The 16481-nt window shown below is 41.9% G+C and overlaps 1 protein-coding gene across 3 annotated transcripts in view; it reads right to left on the bottom strand.

Moving 5' to 3' along the window:
• Positions 1 to 964: 964 nt before the first annotated feature.
• USP45 (ubiquitin specific peptidase 45) overlaps positions 965 to 16481 on the bottom strand; it is a 234746-nt gene continuing 219229 nt past the window's right edge. For all 3 annotated transcript variants that reach the window (XM_073589507.1, XM_073589508.1, XM_073589506.1), the window contains 5 exons: positions 14820 to 15447; positions 7808 to 7905; positions 7553 to 7639; positions 6768 to 6921; positions 965 to 3160 (listed from right to left, as the gene is read on the bottom strand). In XM_073589507.1, the coding sequence (XP_073445608.1) occupies positions 3030 to 3160; positions 6768 to 6921; positions 7553 to 7639; positions 7808 to 7905; positions 14820 to 15447 (1098 nt within the window). In that variant the 3' untranslated portion in view covers positions 965 to 3029. The remainder of the gene's footprint in view (positions 3161 to 6767; positions 6922 to 7552; positions 7640 to 7807; positions 7906 to 14819; positions 15448 to 16481) is intronic.

Here is a 16481-nt window from a genome sequence, read left to right as displayed (position 1 = left end):
GCGATGTTTCACACGCACCTACAGACTTATATGTGTGCGTGCAATCCGAACCTATGGGAGTGGAGTTGCGTCCATATTCATGACCTTAATGAGCGGTACCATGTGACTGCTCAAGGCAGGAAGAAGCTGCCAACCCTGGGACAACAGAGGATGCAGGGGACGTTCAACGTGGCACAGCAGGGTGAGTATGATGTCCCAGCCAGCGGCTCCTGCCGCTGCGCCCCCTTCCCCGCTGGTTTCTGCACAAATGACTCGTGTATAAGCCGAGGGGGCATTTTCAGCACAAAAAAAGTGCTGAAAATCTCGGCTTATACACTAGTATATACGGTACAATACCTGTCCGTCGTACTGTCCGTCGTAGTGTCCCACGCCGTAATCCATATCTGGGTAATATACATTTTTCAACCAGGATGATGCTAAGATGCAACCTCCCTGGCTGAAAAACACTGGTGAATAGGAGATGATGCCAGTGCAGCCTCAGTGACTAGCCGTGACGTCACTGAGTCTGCGCTCCCTTACAGCCTGAACTGCGATGACCTCTGGACCGTGGGAAAATGCCAGTGAAGAGGGCATCGCAGTACATGCTCTCAGTGTATTCACAGCTGATCACCGTGATAATTTCTCATGGTGATCTGCTATGAAGGCACTGAGCTTGAACTGCCGTGACCTCATCACTGGCATTTTCCCACGGTCCTGAGGTTACAGCAATTCAGCCCGGGAGCGAGAATAGCTTCAGTGACTAGCGGTGACGTCACTGAAGTAATAATACATGCAACCGCACACTCCGGTCCCGAGTGCCGGCGGCAGTGCCGGGTATTGATGCGCGAGTTTCTCGCATTGCACATGCAAGTCTGACCTCGGCCTAAGGCGTATGATACCAAGAGTCTGCAAAAATGTTCTGCGTCTGCTGATGTAATAAAAAATGAACACATCACAACCTTTCAAATGAGAACCATACATCAGATTTACTTGTCAAATATAGAATTTTATTTACATGTTGGCATCTGTTGTATTTGCGCCATGTGACACGTCAGGAAAAAACAGCAAATTAGACACCAATGTAAATTTGCAAAGTTTATATACCACATCTAAAAATAAATAGAACTTTTGAGAGAATTATAATAAGTTTCAAATAAAATATCAATTCATAAAAATATAGCACTTTTCATTGTGCAGGAATAACATTGCTTACATATTACATATCTTTCAGTTTAAAAGGATTTACTCCTGAAAACATTATGGCGGAATCAACATCATAGGCAAACCCTACTGGACAATATAAAAGGGTTCCCCTGCTTAGGAACTCCCTTAGTTAGCCAAATCAGTATTTCCTAGCAGCACTGTCCATGGTTCCACACTGGTTTTTTGCTTTCTAAAGAAGATGAATATTGACTCAGAACATCAAGAGGCCAATTCAACAAATTATTTTTGCCAATTCTGGTGTAAAACTCTAGTTGATCATGAAAATCAAAAAAGGTTGAATAAGATGATAGCTTTATATTGAAATCTGATATAAACGCAAATGAGTGGTTAAGATCCACGGAGCGACGAAAATCTTCCCAAGAGTCTGCATCTGGGGCGTGTACTTCTTGCCAATGTATGACGTTGACCAATCATAAGAAAGCAACATGCAGTGGAAACGACAATAGTTACTACATTAGACATCAGATTACAGATAACAAAGTATCCTCTTACTCAGCTTCCTATGATCTGCATGCCCATATAGATGGTGGGTTAATTGTTATTTCTCTAGCGCTTCTACATTTAAGAACCATGTACAAACTACAACAAAACTGACTGAACCTGATGATTATAGTGGGGCCAGCAGACTTTCTAATATGAATGGGGGCCTACTGACTCTCCCGCAACACAGCGCTTTTATTATAGAGTTGGCGTCATTTTTCCTGAGAAGATATGCTATCATTAGAGGCAGCAGTTTACTCACTCTTGATACTTGAGCATACATGCATGCTCGGTGAAATGGGGCATGCTTGTGAATGGGGGTGGCGGTGGGCTTATTGATACAATAGTTGTAAGCAAGCATTTGGGCGACTATCTGCTGTGAATGGCTAGACAAAAATTGTATGCATCTTACATGAAGAAAATCAGGAGAAAAACATTCCCAGAAGGATTTTCCATTGGAATAAAGTATGCGTGGCATAAACTGCATACTGCATGTATCTGGGCTCAGAATACATTGTCGGTGTGTTAATTAGAATGAATACATGTAACATCTACTGTAAGGGCTCTGTATGTTAAAGAATGCAATGAAGAAAAAGCAATGAGCTGTCCCTAGTAACTTATTTTAAATGTATAATTACCGTTTAACATAGAATGCCCATGTAACAATTCATTAGGACAACACACAAAGCAAAAAAGAAATGAAAGATTACATCAGGGAGAAATGTATCTGAAAAATGATGCAACAAAAGATGGCAAAAAATTATAGTGTAGAGAGATGAACCGTTCACTGTTCTTGTCACACAACATGAGCCCACGGAGGATACGACTAGCAAAAGAACCCATGTAAAAAATGAGTCCAATTCATTCATACAATTTTCTCCACAACCATAACAAACATGGTGGATGTTGAAGATGGCGTAGATTTAATAATACAGACGAAATTAAAGGCAGCAGGCACAACAATTAATCCTAGTGGCACATACTGTGTGATAGACTTGGCGCATCTTGATGGACAATTAGGGTACATTTACTTACACTACGCTAGCTCGGCTTACTGTGAGTCAGTATTTTATACCAAAATTGTGGCACACAACACTAACATCTGGCGGATTTTAAGACAAAGCTTAGCCACATCTCTCGGCTCTAGTACAGCGCAAAAAGTGTATAAAATGCATAAATTTCTGCACAGCATGAACGTCAATTTTGACCACATTTCTTGCATATTCACCATAGTGCACCTACCCCATTGTTTCATGGGGTCAGATGAACAAGCAGCCTTTTCCCTTCATTTTTTTTTGCCTGTCTTGTAAGGTGCACACCAGGATATGTAACGTGTAAAACTAATTTTAACACATTCTTTCATAAAATAAAAGATATGCTTGTGAGCTCAGAACTCTGGACTCGGAAACCACTTGTACATGAGTATCGCTGACATAAACCCACTGGCTGGATGGTGACGTAGCTCCGTCCTTTGATACTACAAAGCAAAGAAAATGGCAGGTAAAACTTTATTCCTCATTTTGTCACATAAATCAAACATGCAGTTCTACGTTGGTATATACAGGGCATATGAAAATGTCTTTAGTTTCCAACATATAGTGCAACATTGACATATCTAGTAAGTGCCTCCCTGTGACATCCCACTAGCGCCTTGTGTAAGCCCTGGTTCACCATAGATTTCTCTTGCATGTGTTGCATTACATGCCTGCTATTCAAATGGAGAGCAAATCATCATAATAAATGCACAGGCTGTGCCTCACAGAGTGAAAGCAGCTTTTACGTTATCACTCTGGCTCATGCGGGGTCAAGAATGACTTCTATTTGCATTTTCTGTTAGACAGGCACTTTCAGAACCTGGGTGTCACAACTCTGCTGTCTGGTATCTCATGACCAGATGCTCCTTCCCTGTCCCTAACGCTAGGGGCGCCCTAACCTTACCCTGTTCCCCTGATTACTTCTGATGGTGAAGATGCCGGGACAATGTACCTTGCCTTAGCGCCTGAATCCGCCCTCAGTCTGTACCATTCTCCCACCCAGGCAAGAGGGGTGTAGTGCTGTACCATGAAAAAAACAACCAGACTAACAAGGTAATATGAACAGGTGAAATGAAAAATACCAATCATACAAATATACTCACACATACAACAGAGGTAAACACGTGAGAGTGGAGGATGGGGTAAAAGAAAAGTAGGACAAGAAGGCAATTCGCACATACCCAAAACCTCGCAACAGACTCAGATAAATCTACCTAACGCCTTCTCAAACATCTACAACAAACCACTATCTCCTAACCAAGCAGGATGAAACTAGCTCTGACAATGAGTGCTTGCCAGGGCCCAGATTATATAGGAAATGGGAATGGCTAACAGTGCACAGCTGAGTGCTTTAATGCAAGAAAACTTTCAGGAGCTCTCAACTGAGCAGATTAACCCATACACTGCTAAAAGAAACCTGCACCGTTTAACATGAAGGTGAAGTCCTTCTAATCAGTGCAGCAGTAGGAGAAATTAGACATTGCAGTCTTCCGGCTCCTTTCTGTTGTGGTAACCCTGTGACACTGGGCTGGTTAACATTTCAACAGAAATGGCCGGATCTATTATATATGTAATAATATACATAAGGTCATAAGACCCCCCTCTATGAGCCAGAGTTTCAAAATAAGAGCCACTCTGTCAGACACAGCCTGTGTATTAGATGTTTTGCTCTCAATATTCATAGCAAGTCGAATAAAAACGCCGAGATGCCAAAAACGGGTAAGTGATAATAGCATGTGCATTTTAATTATTTGCCATTTTTCTATTAGTTATTACTAAATAATTCTTGATTTTAGAAGTATGAATGTGCCACATTCCTCCATTGTGAAGATCTATAACAAGGTTGGCACACATTACACTGATTAGCATTACTGGAAAATCATAGATGTGATAAGCCTATTTTCTTGCACTATTTTTTGTATTAAAATTATCACTATCCCTTTAATAGTCAACAGCATAACACAATAATGCCTACAAGACGTGCTCCATAGTGTGAAAATGTAATGCATAGATAATAATGCAACAGATGAGCTATGTGCTCACCAGATATAGTTGTGCTACAATGCTGAGACACACATGAGCACTGAAACCACCTGGAGAGCTAAATTCAAAGCAAGCCCTGGAAAACCAGAAGTAAATGTGCATAGGACACACAGGGATGTGTGGACGCTGCTGATATGGAGGATATTATATAGCATTATTAGGATACTGCTCATCATTAAATATGTATTTAATGCTACAAAAATGACAACGCATTTCAGACCTGGTTTGGCTTCTTCAGTTTATTACCTAAAGGAGCCAAACCGATTCCAAACATTGTATTTTTGTGCAATAAAATACTTTTTTTTAATGACAAATACCAGGAAAAGGAACCGGACTGGCTCCAAAGAGCGACGTACTTTTGTGGAGAAGAATACTTTTTAAGTGTATGATAAAGAACATCTTCGAAATCAGCAATGCACATACATCCCTGCGTTTCCTATGCAAATTTATTACTTGTTCGTTATTATGCTTTAGGCTAAGTGCACACGTACCGGAACTCTCGCGGAAATTACCGCGAGAATTCCGGAATTCCAGTCCGCAGGAAAACCGCATTTTAAATTCCCGCGATTTTCCCGCGGAAAAACTAGCATTTTGCAAGCGTATTTAGCTTTAGCGTTCTCCAAGCGATCTGTAGCATCGCTGGGAGAACTGATTGACAGATTGGTCACACTCGTCAAACATAGTGTTTGACAAGTGTGACCAACTTTTTACTACTGAGGCCGCCTATGCAGCATCAGTAGTAAAAGATAAAATGTAAAAAAAAATAAAAAATGGTGTTATTCTTACCCTCCAACGTCCCGCGCATCCGTTCCCAGTAATCCTTTGCGAAAATGCCCGCGATGACGTCCGTTCTCGCGGGATCGCGACGTCTCGCGGTAATTCGCGATGACGTCGCGCGAATGACCGCGAGACTTCGCAATCCCGCGAGAACGGACGCCATCGCGGGCATTCTCGCAAAGGACTACTGGGAACGAGAGCATGAAGAGAAGCGGAAAGACTGCGCGGGACGTCGGAGGGTGAGAATAAAACAATATTTTTTATTTTTAAATTCTATTTTTTACAGGGATATGGTACCCAAAGCCCGGAGGACAGTCTCCTCTCCTCCGGACCGTGGGTACCATCCGCAATTGTTCTGCTTACTTTCCGCATGGTGTGCACAGCCACATGCGGGAAGTAAGCGGAACAATGCATTCCTATGGGTGCGGGATCGCCGCGATTCCGCAAATTAATGAGCATGCTGCGGTTTTTACCGCGAAGCGATTCCGCCGCGTTAAAAACCGCAGCATTAGCACAGCATTGCGGAATCCCATAGGAATGCATGGGATGCTTATTTTTTGCGTTTTCGCGGCAAAATCGCGCGGTTAAAACAGCCGCGGAAACGCGAAAAAAACGCCACGTGTGAACGCAGCCTTACACTGCAAAAGCTCTTTTAAGATATTTTTCTGAAGGGTAAAATGTAACATCTTTACATGTGAGAGACCTCACCTTGTATTAGGTTGTATCTGGTTCAAGGAAAGGAAATAAGCGGCACATCCATCCACAATATATCTTTTTTATGTCTATTTTTTGGATTCCATGTTTTTAATGAATCTTGAATAAAGCACAAACTAAATTTGTACATATTGTGGACGGATGTGCTGCTTATTTCCTTTCTTTGAACGTTTGGCTGAGCTTCAGCAGCAGGACCGGCACCCGACACATATTTCAGCCTCCAATATTAGATGACATGGCGTGGTGAGCTTCAAAAATTCCCCTATCTCCCCAAACTGCGATTTAGGTTGTATCTGCTGGAGACTGACAAGTCAAGCCTGGCATGTCAGAGGAGTCTTATAAGCCATGCTTATAGAAGTTATGTCTGTGGAACCTGATAGAGTAATGTATGACAGACCCTGCACTAGGGAAAACACACATTACAAATGGGGGTATTTTTTATCCGTTCTAAATGGTGTTTTATAGCCATATTATAGTGGCTGTGGGGCTCAGTAGTGGATTTGGATGTATACTGACCAGATGAATACTTGATGCCACTGATGTTATCCAACTCCCTTTTGGAAGGTATGCGGATCTTCACATATGCAACATAATGTCCTCCTTTCATTGACCCGCTGTGCTCTACTACTCCATAAAGACTGTACTGAACCTGTTTTTCTTCTGAAATATTCTATGTAGGTGCAAAGATAAAGGTTATCTCATGAAAACAAATCACTAAAAGCATCAAAAATGGGAAACTAAATGCTAATAAATGGTGCCAATATGTGAGACAATTGTAGCCAGGCTGTTCGGTTTCAGGTAGTTTTCCCATACAATACACATTGCACCTTCAGTGACTTGGCACCAAGAAGAAATTCACATCACTTTTGCACTTGTCCGAGGGTAATCCTTAATTTTTTAACCACAATATCTTGATATGGGATCCTTAATTTTCTATTTAGGCATATGTCAACTCCGATAAACTACTTATATGTTCGGAAAATCCATAGTCAACAATTCACCAATATCAGGAATGTTTTCTTTTTGTGTGTGTGTTGGGGGGGGGGTCAAAGGCAATTCAGTTAAAAAAAGAAAAACAGGGCAATTTCAGGAAACTCAAATTCTAGTATCTGCTTTTCCCGTTGTTTGGCATCGTGTACCGGACATAGGTGCTATATTTACTGCTGATGATATTTAGTTAGCATTGCCTAAAATCACAGACAGTAGGTAGATGCTAAATATGCCATGCTCTATTTTATTCACCAAAGCGCACAGTAAAAACTATCAGTGTGTGTCTGATATAACATATTAATGTGCCATACCTTGCAAGTCACAGAACAAAATGGAGCCAAGTCTAATATAAAAGGAAAGTCCACATGCCTATTGATTTTACGGAGCGTTAATCCATTCTGCAAGAAAACAAACATTTTATTCCTTGTTACTTTCAATGGAGGAACAATTCAAAAGAAATCCAATGATGTACAAGCTGCACTTTGTTTGCCGATTCATTTTTTTGCATTGCAATTATACCAATGTACATTGTGTGTTCTCCAATATGTCCAAAGTTTACATCATACCTGACAAAACCTTTTCAAGTGCAAAATGAGATTGGCCGGCACGGAGGATATTAGGAGCCGTTTTCGAGCACTGGTATACACACTATTTCGCCTCTCATCTAGAAGATGTGAAAAAAAAACAACAACTTAGATCAGACAAATGATTGTGCACATCCAAAATGCATACTTATTAAGATAAAAACGTCTCAGGGTCGGACTGGGGCACCGGAGAATCCTCTGGTGGACCCGCACCCAACCCCAGCTCCTTCATTCGTGTCTGCCCTGCTCGCGTTTCAAATTGCTGCATGCTGACGCATCCGCATACAACGCATGTCCCTGCGTACCCAATGTTAAAGATAGGTATGAAGGGAAATGCAGGACGCATACAGAAGTAGGCAGAGCTTCAGGGAGGAAGAAAGGAGGAAGTAGGCAGCCATCCGCAGCCCTCCTGAATGCATATGTGAACCTAGCCATACAGCTTCCCTGTGTGTAATAAAATATGCAGCAGTCGCCGTCTTCTGTAGCTGCGTCATTGCTTCAGTCTTTATCATTGCAGTGGAATGTGGCCACTGGTAAGTATTTTACTACATACACAGGACCTACAGTGGGTACGGAAAGTATTCAGGTCCCTATAAATTTTTCACTCTGTTTCACTGCAACCATTTGATAAATGCAAAAAAGTTCATTTTTTTCTCATTAATGTAAATTCTGCACCCCATCTTGACTGAAAAAAACCTCAGAAAAGTGGAAATTTTTGCAAATTTATTACAAAAGAAAAACCGAAATATCACATGGTCATAAGTATTCAGACCCTTTGCTCAGACACTCATGCTGTCCAGTTCCTTGTGATCCTCCTTGAGATTGTTCTACTCCTTAATTGGAGTCCAGCTCTGTTTAATTAAACTGATAGGACTTTATTTGTAAAGGCACACACCTGTCTCTATAAGACCTCACAGCTCACAGTGCATGTCAGACCAAATGAAAATCATGACGTCAAAAGAACTGGCCAAGGAGCTCCGAGACAGAATTGTGGCAAGGCACAGATCTGGCCAAGGAGACAAAAGAATTTCTACAGTACTCAAGGTTCCTAAGAGCACAGTGGCCTCCATAATCCTTAAATGGAAGAAGTATGGGACCACCAGAAGTCTTCCTAGACCTGGCTGTCCAGCCAAACTGAGCAGTCTTGGGAGAAGAGCCTTGGTGAGAGAGGTAAAGAAGAACCCAAGATCACTGTAGCTGAGCTCCACTGATACAGTAGGGAGATGGGAGAAAGTTCCACAAAGTCAACTATCACTTCAGCCCTCCACCAGTCAGGCCTTTATCGCAGAGTGGCCCGACGGAAGCCTCTCCTCAGTGCAAGACATATGAAAGTCCACACAGAGTTTGCAAAAAAAAAAAAAAAACACACGAAGGACTCCCAGACTATGAAAAACAAGATTCTATGGTCTGATGAGACGAAGATAGAACTTTTTGGTGATGATTCTAAGCGGTATGTGTGGAGAAAACCAGGAACTGCTCATCACCTGCCCAATACAATCCCAACAGTGAAGCATGGTGGTTGCAGCATCATGCTATGGGGGTGTTTTTCAGCTGCAGGGATAAGACGCCTGGTTGCCATTGAAGGAAACATGAATGCGGCCAAGTACAGAGATATCCTGGATGAAAACCTCTTCCAGAGTGCTCTGGACCTCAGACTTGGCCGAAGGTTTACCTTCCAAGACGACAATGACCCTAAGCACACAGCTAAAATAATAAAGGAGTGGCTTCAGAATAACTGTGACTATTCTTGACTGGCCCAGCCAGAGTCCTGACCTAAACCCAATTGAGCATCTCTGGAAAGACCTGAAAATGGCTGTCTACCAACGTTCACCATCCAATCTGATGGAACTGGAGAGGATCTGCAAGGAAGAATGGCAGAGGATCCCCAAATCCAGGTGTGAAAAACTTGTGGCATCAATCCCAAGACGACTTATGGCTGTACTAGCTCAAACGGGTGCTTCTACTCAATACTCAAAGGGTCTGAATACTTATGATCAAGGGATATTTCAGTTTTTCTTTTTTAATACACCATCGTTCAAAAGTTTGGGGTCACCTAAACAATTTTGTGTTTTCCATGAAAACTCATACTTTTATTAATCAAATGAGTTGCCAAATGAATTTAAAATCTAGTCCAGACATTGACAAGGTTCGAAAAAAAGATTTTTAGTTGAAATAATTTTCTCCTTCAAACTTTGCTTTCGTCAAAGAATCCTCCCTTTGCAGCAATTACAACATTGCAGACCTTTGATATTCTAGCAGTTAATTTACTGAGATAATCGGGAGAAATTTCACCACATGCTTCCAGAAGCCCCTCCCACAAGTTGGTTTGGCTTGATGGGCACTTTTCGCATACCATACGGTCAAGCTGCTCCCACAACAGCTCAATGGGGTTGACATCAGGTGACTGCGCTGGCCACTCCATTACAGATAGAATACCAGCTGCCTGCTTCTTCCCCTAAATAGTTCTTGCATAATTTGCAGGTGTGCTTTGGGTCATTGTCCTGCTGTAGGATGAAATTGGCTCCAATCAAGCGCTGCCAACAGGGTATGGCATGGTGTTGCAAAATGGAGTGATAGCCTTCCTTATTCAAAATCCCTTTTACCTTGTACAAATCTCCCACTTTACCAGCACCAAAGCAACCCCAGACCATCACATTACCTCCACTATGCTTGACAGATGGCGTCAGGCACTCTTCCAGCATCTTTTCAGTTGTTCTGCATCTCAAAAAATGTTCTTCTGTGTGATCCAAACACCTCAAACCTGGATTCGTCTGTCCATAACACTTTTTTCCAATCTTCCGCTGTCCAATGTCTGTGTTCTTTTGCCCATATTAATCTTTTCCTTTTATTAGCCAAACTCAGATATGGCTTTTTCTTTGCCACTCTGCCCTGAAGGCTAGCATCCCAGAGTCGCCTCTTCACTGTAGATGTTGACACTGGCATTTTGCGTGTACTATTTAATGAAGCTGCCAGTTGAGGACCTGTGAGGCGTCGATTTCGCAAACTACAGACTCTACTGTACTTGTCTTGTTGCTCAGTTGTGCAGCAGGGCCTCCAACTTCTCTTTCTACTCTGGTTAGAGCCTGTTTGTGCTCTCCTCTGAAGGGAGCAGTACACACCGTTGTAGGAAATCTTCAGTTTCTTGGTAATTTCTCGCATGGAAAAGCCTTCATTTCTAAGAACAAGAATAGACTGTCGAGTTTCACATGAAAGTTTTTTTTTTCCTGGCCATTTGGAGAGTTTAATGGAATCAACAAATGTAATGCTTCAGATTCTCAACTAGCTCAAAGGAAGGTCAGGTTTATAGCTTCTCTAATCAGCCAAACTGTTTTCAGCTGTGCTAACATACTTGCACAAGGGTTTTCAAGGGTATTCTAACCATCCATTAGTCTTCTTACACAGTAAGCAAACACAAAGTACCATAAGAACACTGGAGTGATGGTTGTTGGAAATGGGCCTCTATACATCTATGAAGATACTGCATTACAAACCAGACGTTTGCAGCTAGAATAGTCATTTACCACATTAACAATGTATAGAGTGTATTTCTGAATCATTTAATGTTAGAGCCATTGGAAAAAACTGTGCTTTTCTTTAAAAAATAAGGAAATTTCTAAGTGACCCTAAACTTTTGAACGGTTGTGTAAATTTGCAAAAATTTCTACATTTCTGTTTTTTTCAGTCAAGATGGGGTGCAGAGTGTACATTAATGAGAAAAAAATGAGCTTTTTTGAATTTACCAAATTACTGCAATTAAATTCCTGTGGTTAAATAAAAAAATAACCTGGAGTGGTATTTTAAAAAAGACATGTCAGTACTGTGTGCTGTAGTATATAGAGGACCTGTCAGCTCTCCTGTGTGGTGTAGTATATAGAGGATCTGTCAGCTCTCCTGTGTGGTGTAGTATATAGATGATCTGTTGGCTCTCCTGTGTGGTGTAGTATATAGAGGATCTGTCAGCTCTCCTGTGTGGTGTAGTATATGGAGGATCTATCAGCTCTCCTGCGTGGTGTAGTATATAGTGGATCTGTCATCTCTCCAGTCTGGTATTATAGAGAATCTGTCAGCTCTCCTGTGTGGTGTAGTATATAGTGAATCTGTCATCTCTCCTGTCTGGTATTATAAATAGAGGTTCTGTCAGCTCTCCTATGTGTTGTAGTATATATTTGATCTGTCAGCTCTCCTGTATGGTGTAATATATAGAGGATCTGTCTGGTCTCCTGTGTGGTGTAGTATGTAGAGGATCTGTCAGCTCTCCTGTGTGGTGTAGTATATAGTGGATCTGTCATCTCTCCTGTCTGGTATTATAAATAGAGGATCTGTCAGCTCTTCTATGTGGTGCAGTATATATTGGATCTGTCAGCTCTCCTGTATGGTGTAATATATAGAGGATCTGTCAGCTCTCCTGTGTGGTGTGGTAAATGGAGGACCTATCAGCTCTCCTGTGTTGTGTAGTATATAGTGGATGTGTCACCTTCTCATGTGTGGTGCAGTATATAGTGGATCTGTCAGCTCTCCTGCATGGTGTAATATATAGAGGATCTGTCAGCTCTCCTGTATGGTGTAATATATACAGGATCTGTCAGCTCTCCTGTATGGTGTAATATATACAGGATCTGTCAGCTCTCCTGTGTGGTGTAGTATATGAAGGATCTATCAGCTCTCTTGTGTGGTGTAGTACATAATGGATGTGTCACCTTCTCCTGTGTGGTGTAGTATATAGTGGACCTGTCATCTCTCCTGTCTGGTATTATATGTAGAGGATCTGTCAGCTCTCCTGTGTGGTGTAGTATATGGAGGATCTATCAGCTCTGCTGTGTGGTGTAGTATATAGTGGATGTCATCTTTCCTGTCTGGTATTATATATAGAGGATCTGTCAGCTCTCCTGTGTGGTGCAGTATATAGAGGATCTGTCAGCTCTCCTGTGTGGTGTAGTATATAGAGGATCTGTCAGCTCCCCTGTGTGGTGTAGTATATGGGAGACAGGTGTCAATCACCTGGAACAGCGCTGAGTGATCCTTAGGCTATGTGCACACGTTACTGAATTGCCGCGGAAATTTCCGCGGGAATTCCGTGATTCCATTCAGCGGGAAATGTGAGAAAACCGCATTTTAATTCCCGCCTATTTGCCGCGGAAAAACTAGCGATTTGCAAGCGTAATTAGCTTGTAGAATGCTAGCATTTTCCAAGCGATCTGTAGCATCGCTTGGAGAATTGATTGACAGGTTGGTCACACTCGTTAAACATAGCATTTGACTAGTATGACTAACTTTTTACTATTGAAGCTGCCTATGCGGCATCAGTAGTAAATAGATATAAAGTTTAAAATAATAAGAAATGGTGTTTTTCTCACCTTCAGACATCCCGCGACATCAAAGGTCATTGCCACAATGCATCCCTGGGAGTTTGCGGGAGCATCACTGAGGCCTGGTGACGCTGCGAGGGACATCGGAAGGTGAGAATATGACAATTTTTTTATTTTAATTCTATTTTTTACAGGGATATGGTACCCAGAAGCCTGGAGGAGAACCTCCTCTCCTCTCCTCCAGCCCATGGGTACCATCCGCAAATGTTCTGCTTACTTTTCGCATGGTGGGCACAGCCACATGCGGAAAGTAAGCAGAACAATGTATTCCTATGTGTGTGGAATCGCCGCAATTCCGCAAAATTAATGAGCATACTGTGTATTTTTCCACGATGCGATTCCACTGCGGAAAAACCCGCAGCATTAGCACAGCATTGCGGAATCCCATAGGATTGCGTTTTCGCAGCAAAATCGCGCATTTAAAAACGTTGCGAAAACGCAAAAAAAAACGCTACTTGTGAACACAGCCTTAAAAGTATGTTTTCTCTAAAACGCAAGAGCATTTAAGAGGAAGTTTTGCAACCAGGCTCCAGTTCATGTTGCATGTGGTTTGGGATGCATGAATCGACGGTCAGGTTCCCTTAAATGAGAATTTCTGGGACCTAGATATGGATGGGCCATCTTTAACAATAGGCCATCAATATAAGATTGGTGGGTGTAAGTGGGGGGATCCTGGTTCCTGGCACCATTTCAGATCAGCTGGGCGTTACACCGAGATCACCAAATTTATTTTTTCAGTGATGGTCTACCAGGCAAAACTCTACAATTTTCAGCGCAGCAGCGCTGGGCAGGGAATAGAGCTGGCGTGACAGAGGCTTCATATCTACAGCCTCATTTACATATCAATTCAACCACTGATTTCCCAGTAACAGAGGAACCCACTGGCCATATAAAGTTGTTGCTAGACTTGTCTTTGAAAAAGCTACATGTTGTGACGATAGTCATAACCCACGGCTAGGTCGCGAATCAGCAAAATCAGACGTTCCGGGGTCAATACCAAAAGAGCACGTAGTAAACCAAGGGAAAATGCAAAGTTTTAAGTCAGGTCACATTCCAGGGTCAGAATTCCAGAGAAATAACAGACAAGCAAAGGGACAATAACAAATGGGTAATCAGAACACGATCTAAAGGTCAGCAGCAGAATATCAGATACAAAGGGGCAATAACAAACGGATAGTCACAACACGGTCCAAAGGATATCAGAACTTACAGCTCAGGGAACAGGAAAAACACACCAGAGAGCACAAGCTTAGAACAAGCTTTTGACTGGCAGTAATCTGTGCTAGAGAGCTCACCTAAATAGCAAAACAATTACCAAGAACAGGGAGCACCTGTGGAAATCTCTGCACCTCCTAGTTTCAGATAGGTCAACCGAGCTGTCAATCAAAGCATTGACAGCTCAGCACACACTGGAACAGGGTAGGATGACAGAACTGTCCATCACAGATTCCCAGACACACTAACCAGAAGAATCGTGACACGTGCTTGTAAATAGTTTTTTTTTGGGGGGGGGGGGCGAGACTCCCTTTAAGCTTTATTTATATATCTGGAAATCTCTTTAATATAAGACAGATGATTTGGCAGAATTGAGAGCAGCTCTTTAGTGTCTCGTGAAGCACCCACGTTACCTGCAGAGGGAGCCTTCCTCTGATCTTCCATCTGGTTTTCAGCACAAGTTTCACACAGAGGCTTGTTATTCCCCATTAAGAGCTCGACAGATGTGAACTGGTAGAGACAGGACTGGACAGAGCATTCTTTGGAGATGGTTACGTAGCCCTGCGAGAGTGTTTGGAAAGCATTTTGGGGGTTGGGGGATGGCACACACATTGCATGTAAACAAGGCTGATGGTTTGTGCTGATCACATTACAGGATTCCAAACTCTCTGCCATTTCATTAAGGTTGAATTTGGATAAAGTGCCCGTGACTGCACCAATGCCAATGTTATTAGTAGACTGTGGACTCTCCACCGGTGCACGCTCTTTACGATTATTACATTCCCGCTTTGAATCCATCTGAATGAATGACATTTCCCAGTCTGAAGCCTCACTATCCGCATCTCCACTGTTCTCGCCGTCCCTTTCACTGCCATCTGACTGGCTGCCAGTCTCTCCACTCCTGGAAGTAGACTTTAGATCTGGTAGTAAGCCATCTCTTCCATCCCGCTCAGACTGCTCATCACCTTCCTCGGCATAGTTACTGTGGCTTCTCTCAGAACTACATTTTTGTGATGCTTTCTGTCCTTCTTTTACGTTATTCTAAAGATATATTAGATATGGTGAATATTAGCACATTTCTTTCAAATCAACACACAAATGCAACCATCAGGGTAAGAACATTATTACATAGCATGAGGAATACATTTACATCAAATTAAAGAGGTCAGCCGACAAGCATATTTAAAGCAACAATGCAATGTGTCGCTGGGCTGCTTGCTAAACGGTTTTCTATGCTGAGCCCTGTACGACGCCCTGACACCACTGATTGGCAGCTTTCTACCCAGTGTTCATGAAAACATGAATATGGAGAACTACAGGACAGGAGGTTTAATATTCCTCTAGTTAAAATCTCCTGCTGATTTTATTTTATCAAAATTACAGCTGGTATCCCAGTAAGTGACACATCACTTGAATCAGTGTCTCTGTCTCTACATTATACGACAATCAAATTAAGTGGCAAAAACTTGGTGACAGATTCCCTTTAAGTAAATACTTCAGATCCACCTACAAACCATGTAATTGGTCTATTACAATCCAAAACAATTTTACATATTTTTATTCAATAATATTAAAACACTAATTTAAAAAAATAAATAACGCAGTAAAAAATAGGGAATTTAAAGGGAATCTGTCACCTCATTTTTGGCATATAGGTTAACCACTTAGTCATGCACAGTCATGGTTACTTATTCAACTGGTTTCTAAGTGGTCACATCATGGTATTTGTTATACTCCAAAGAATGCTATTTTGATTGAACTCACTGGGACACTTTTTAGCCCCGACTTGGCCTTTTTATACCAGATTAATTTCTTTGGAATTACTGCTTTTTGTACTAAGTGACTTGAATCCCTAAACACAATCCTGGTTGTACAGGTATGCTTATGAACCCTTAAAGGGAATCTGTCACCTCATTTATAACAAATACCATGATGTGGCCACTTAGAAACCAGTTGAATAAGTAACCATGACTGTGCATGACTAAGTGGTTAACCCATAATATTAGTAGAATCCATTCAGCATTTACCAATCAGAGACTATTAGTGCTGGACCCAAAGATGGTCTACAAATAAAT

Source organism: Dendrobates tinctorius, unplaced genomic scaffold (assembly GCF_039654945.1).
Source record: "Dendrobates tinctorius isolate UK_male_01 unplaced genomic scaffold, ASM3965494v1 ptg000111l, whole genome shotgun sequence".
Classification (NCBI taxonomy): Eukaryota; Metazoa; Chordata; class Amphibia; order Anura; family Dendrobatidae; genus Dendrobates; species Dendrobates tinctorius.
This window is presented reverse-complemented; position numbering and strand designations above follow the sequence as displayed.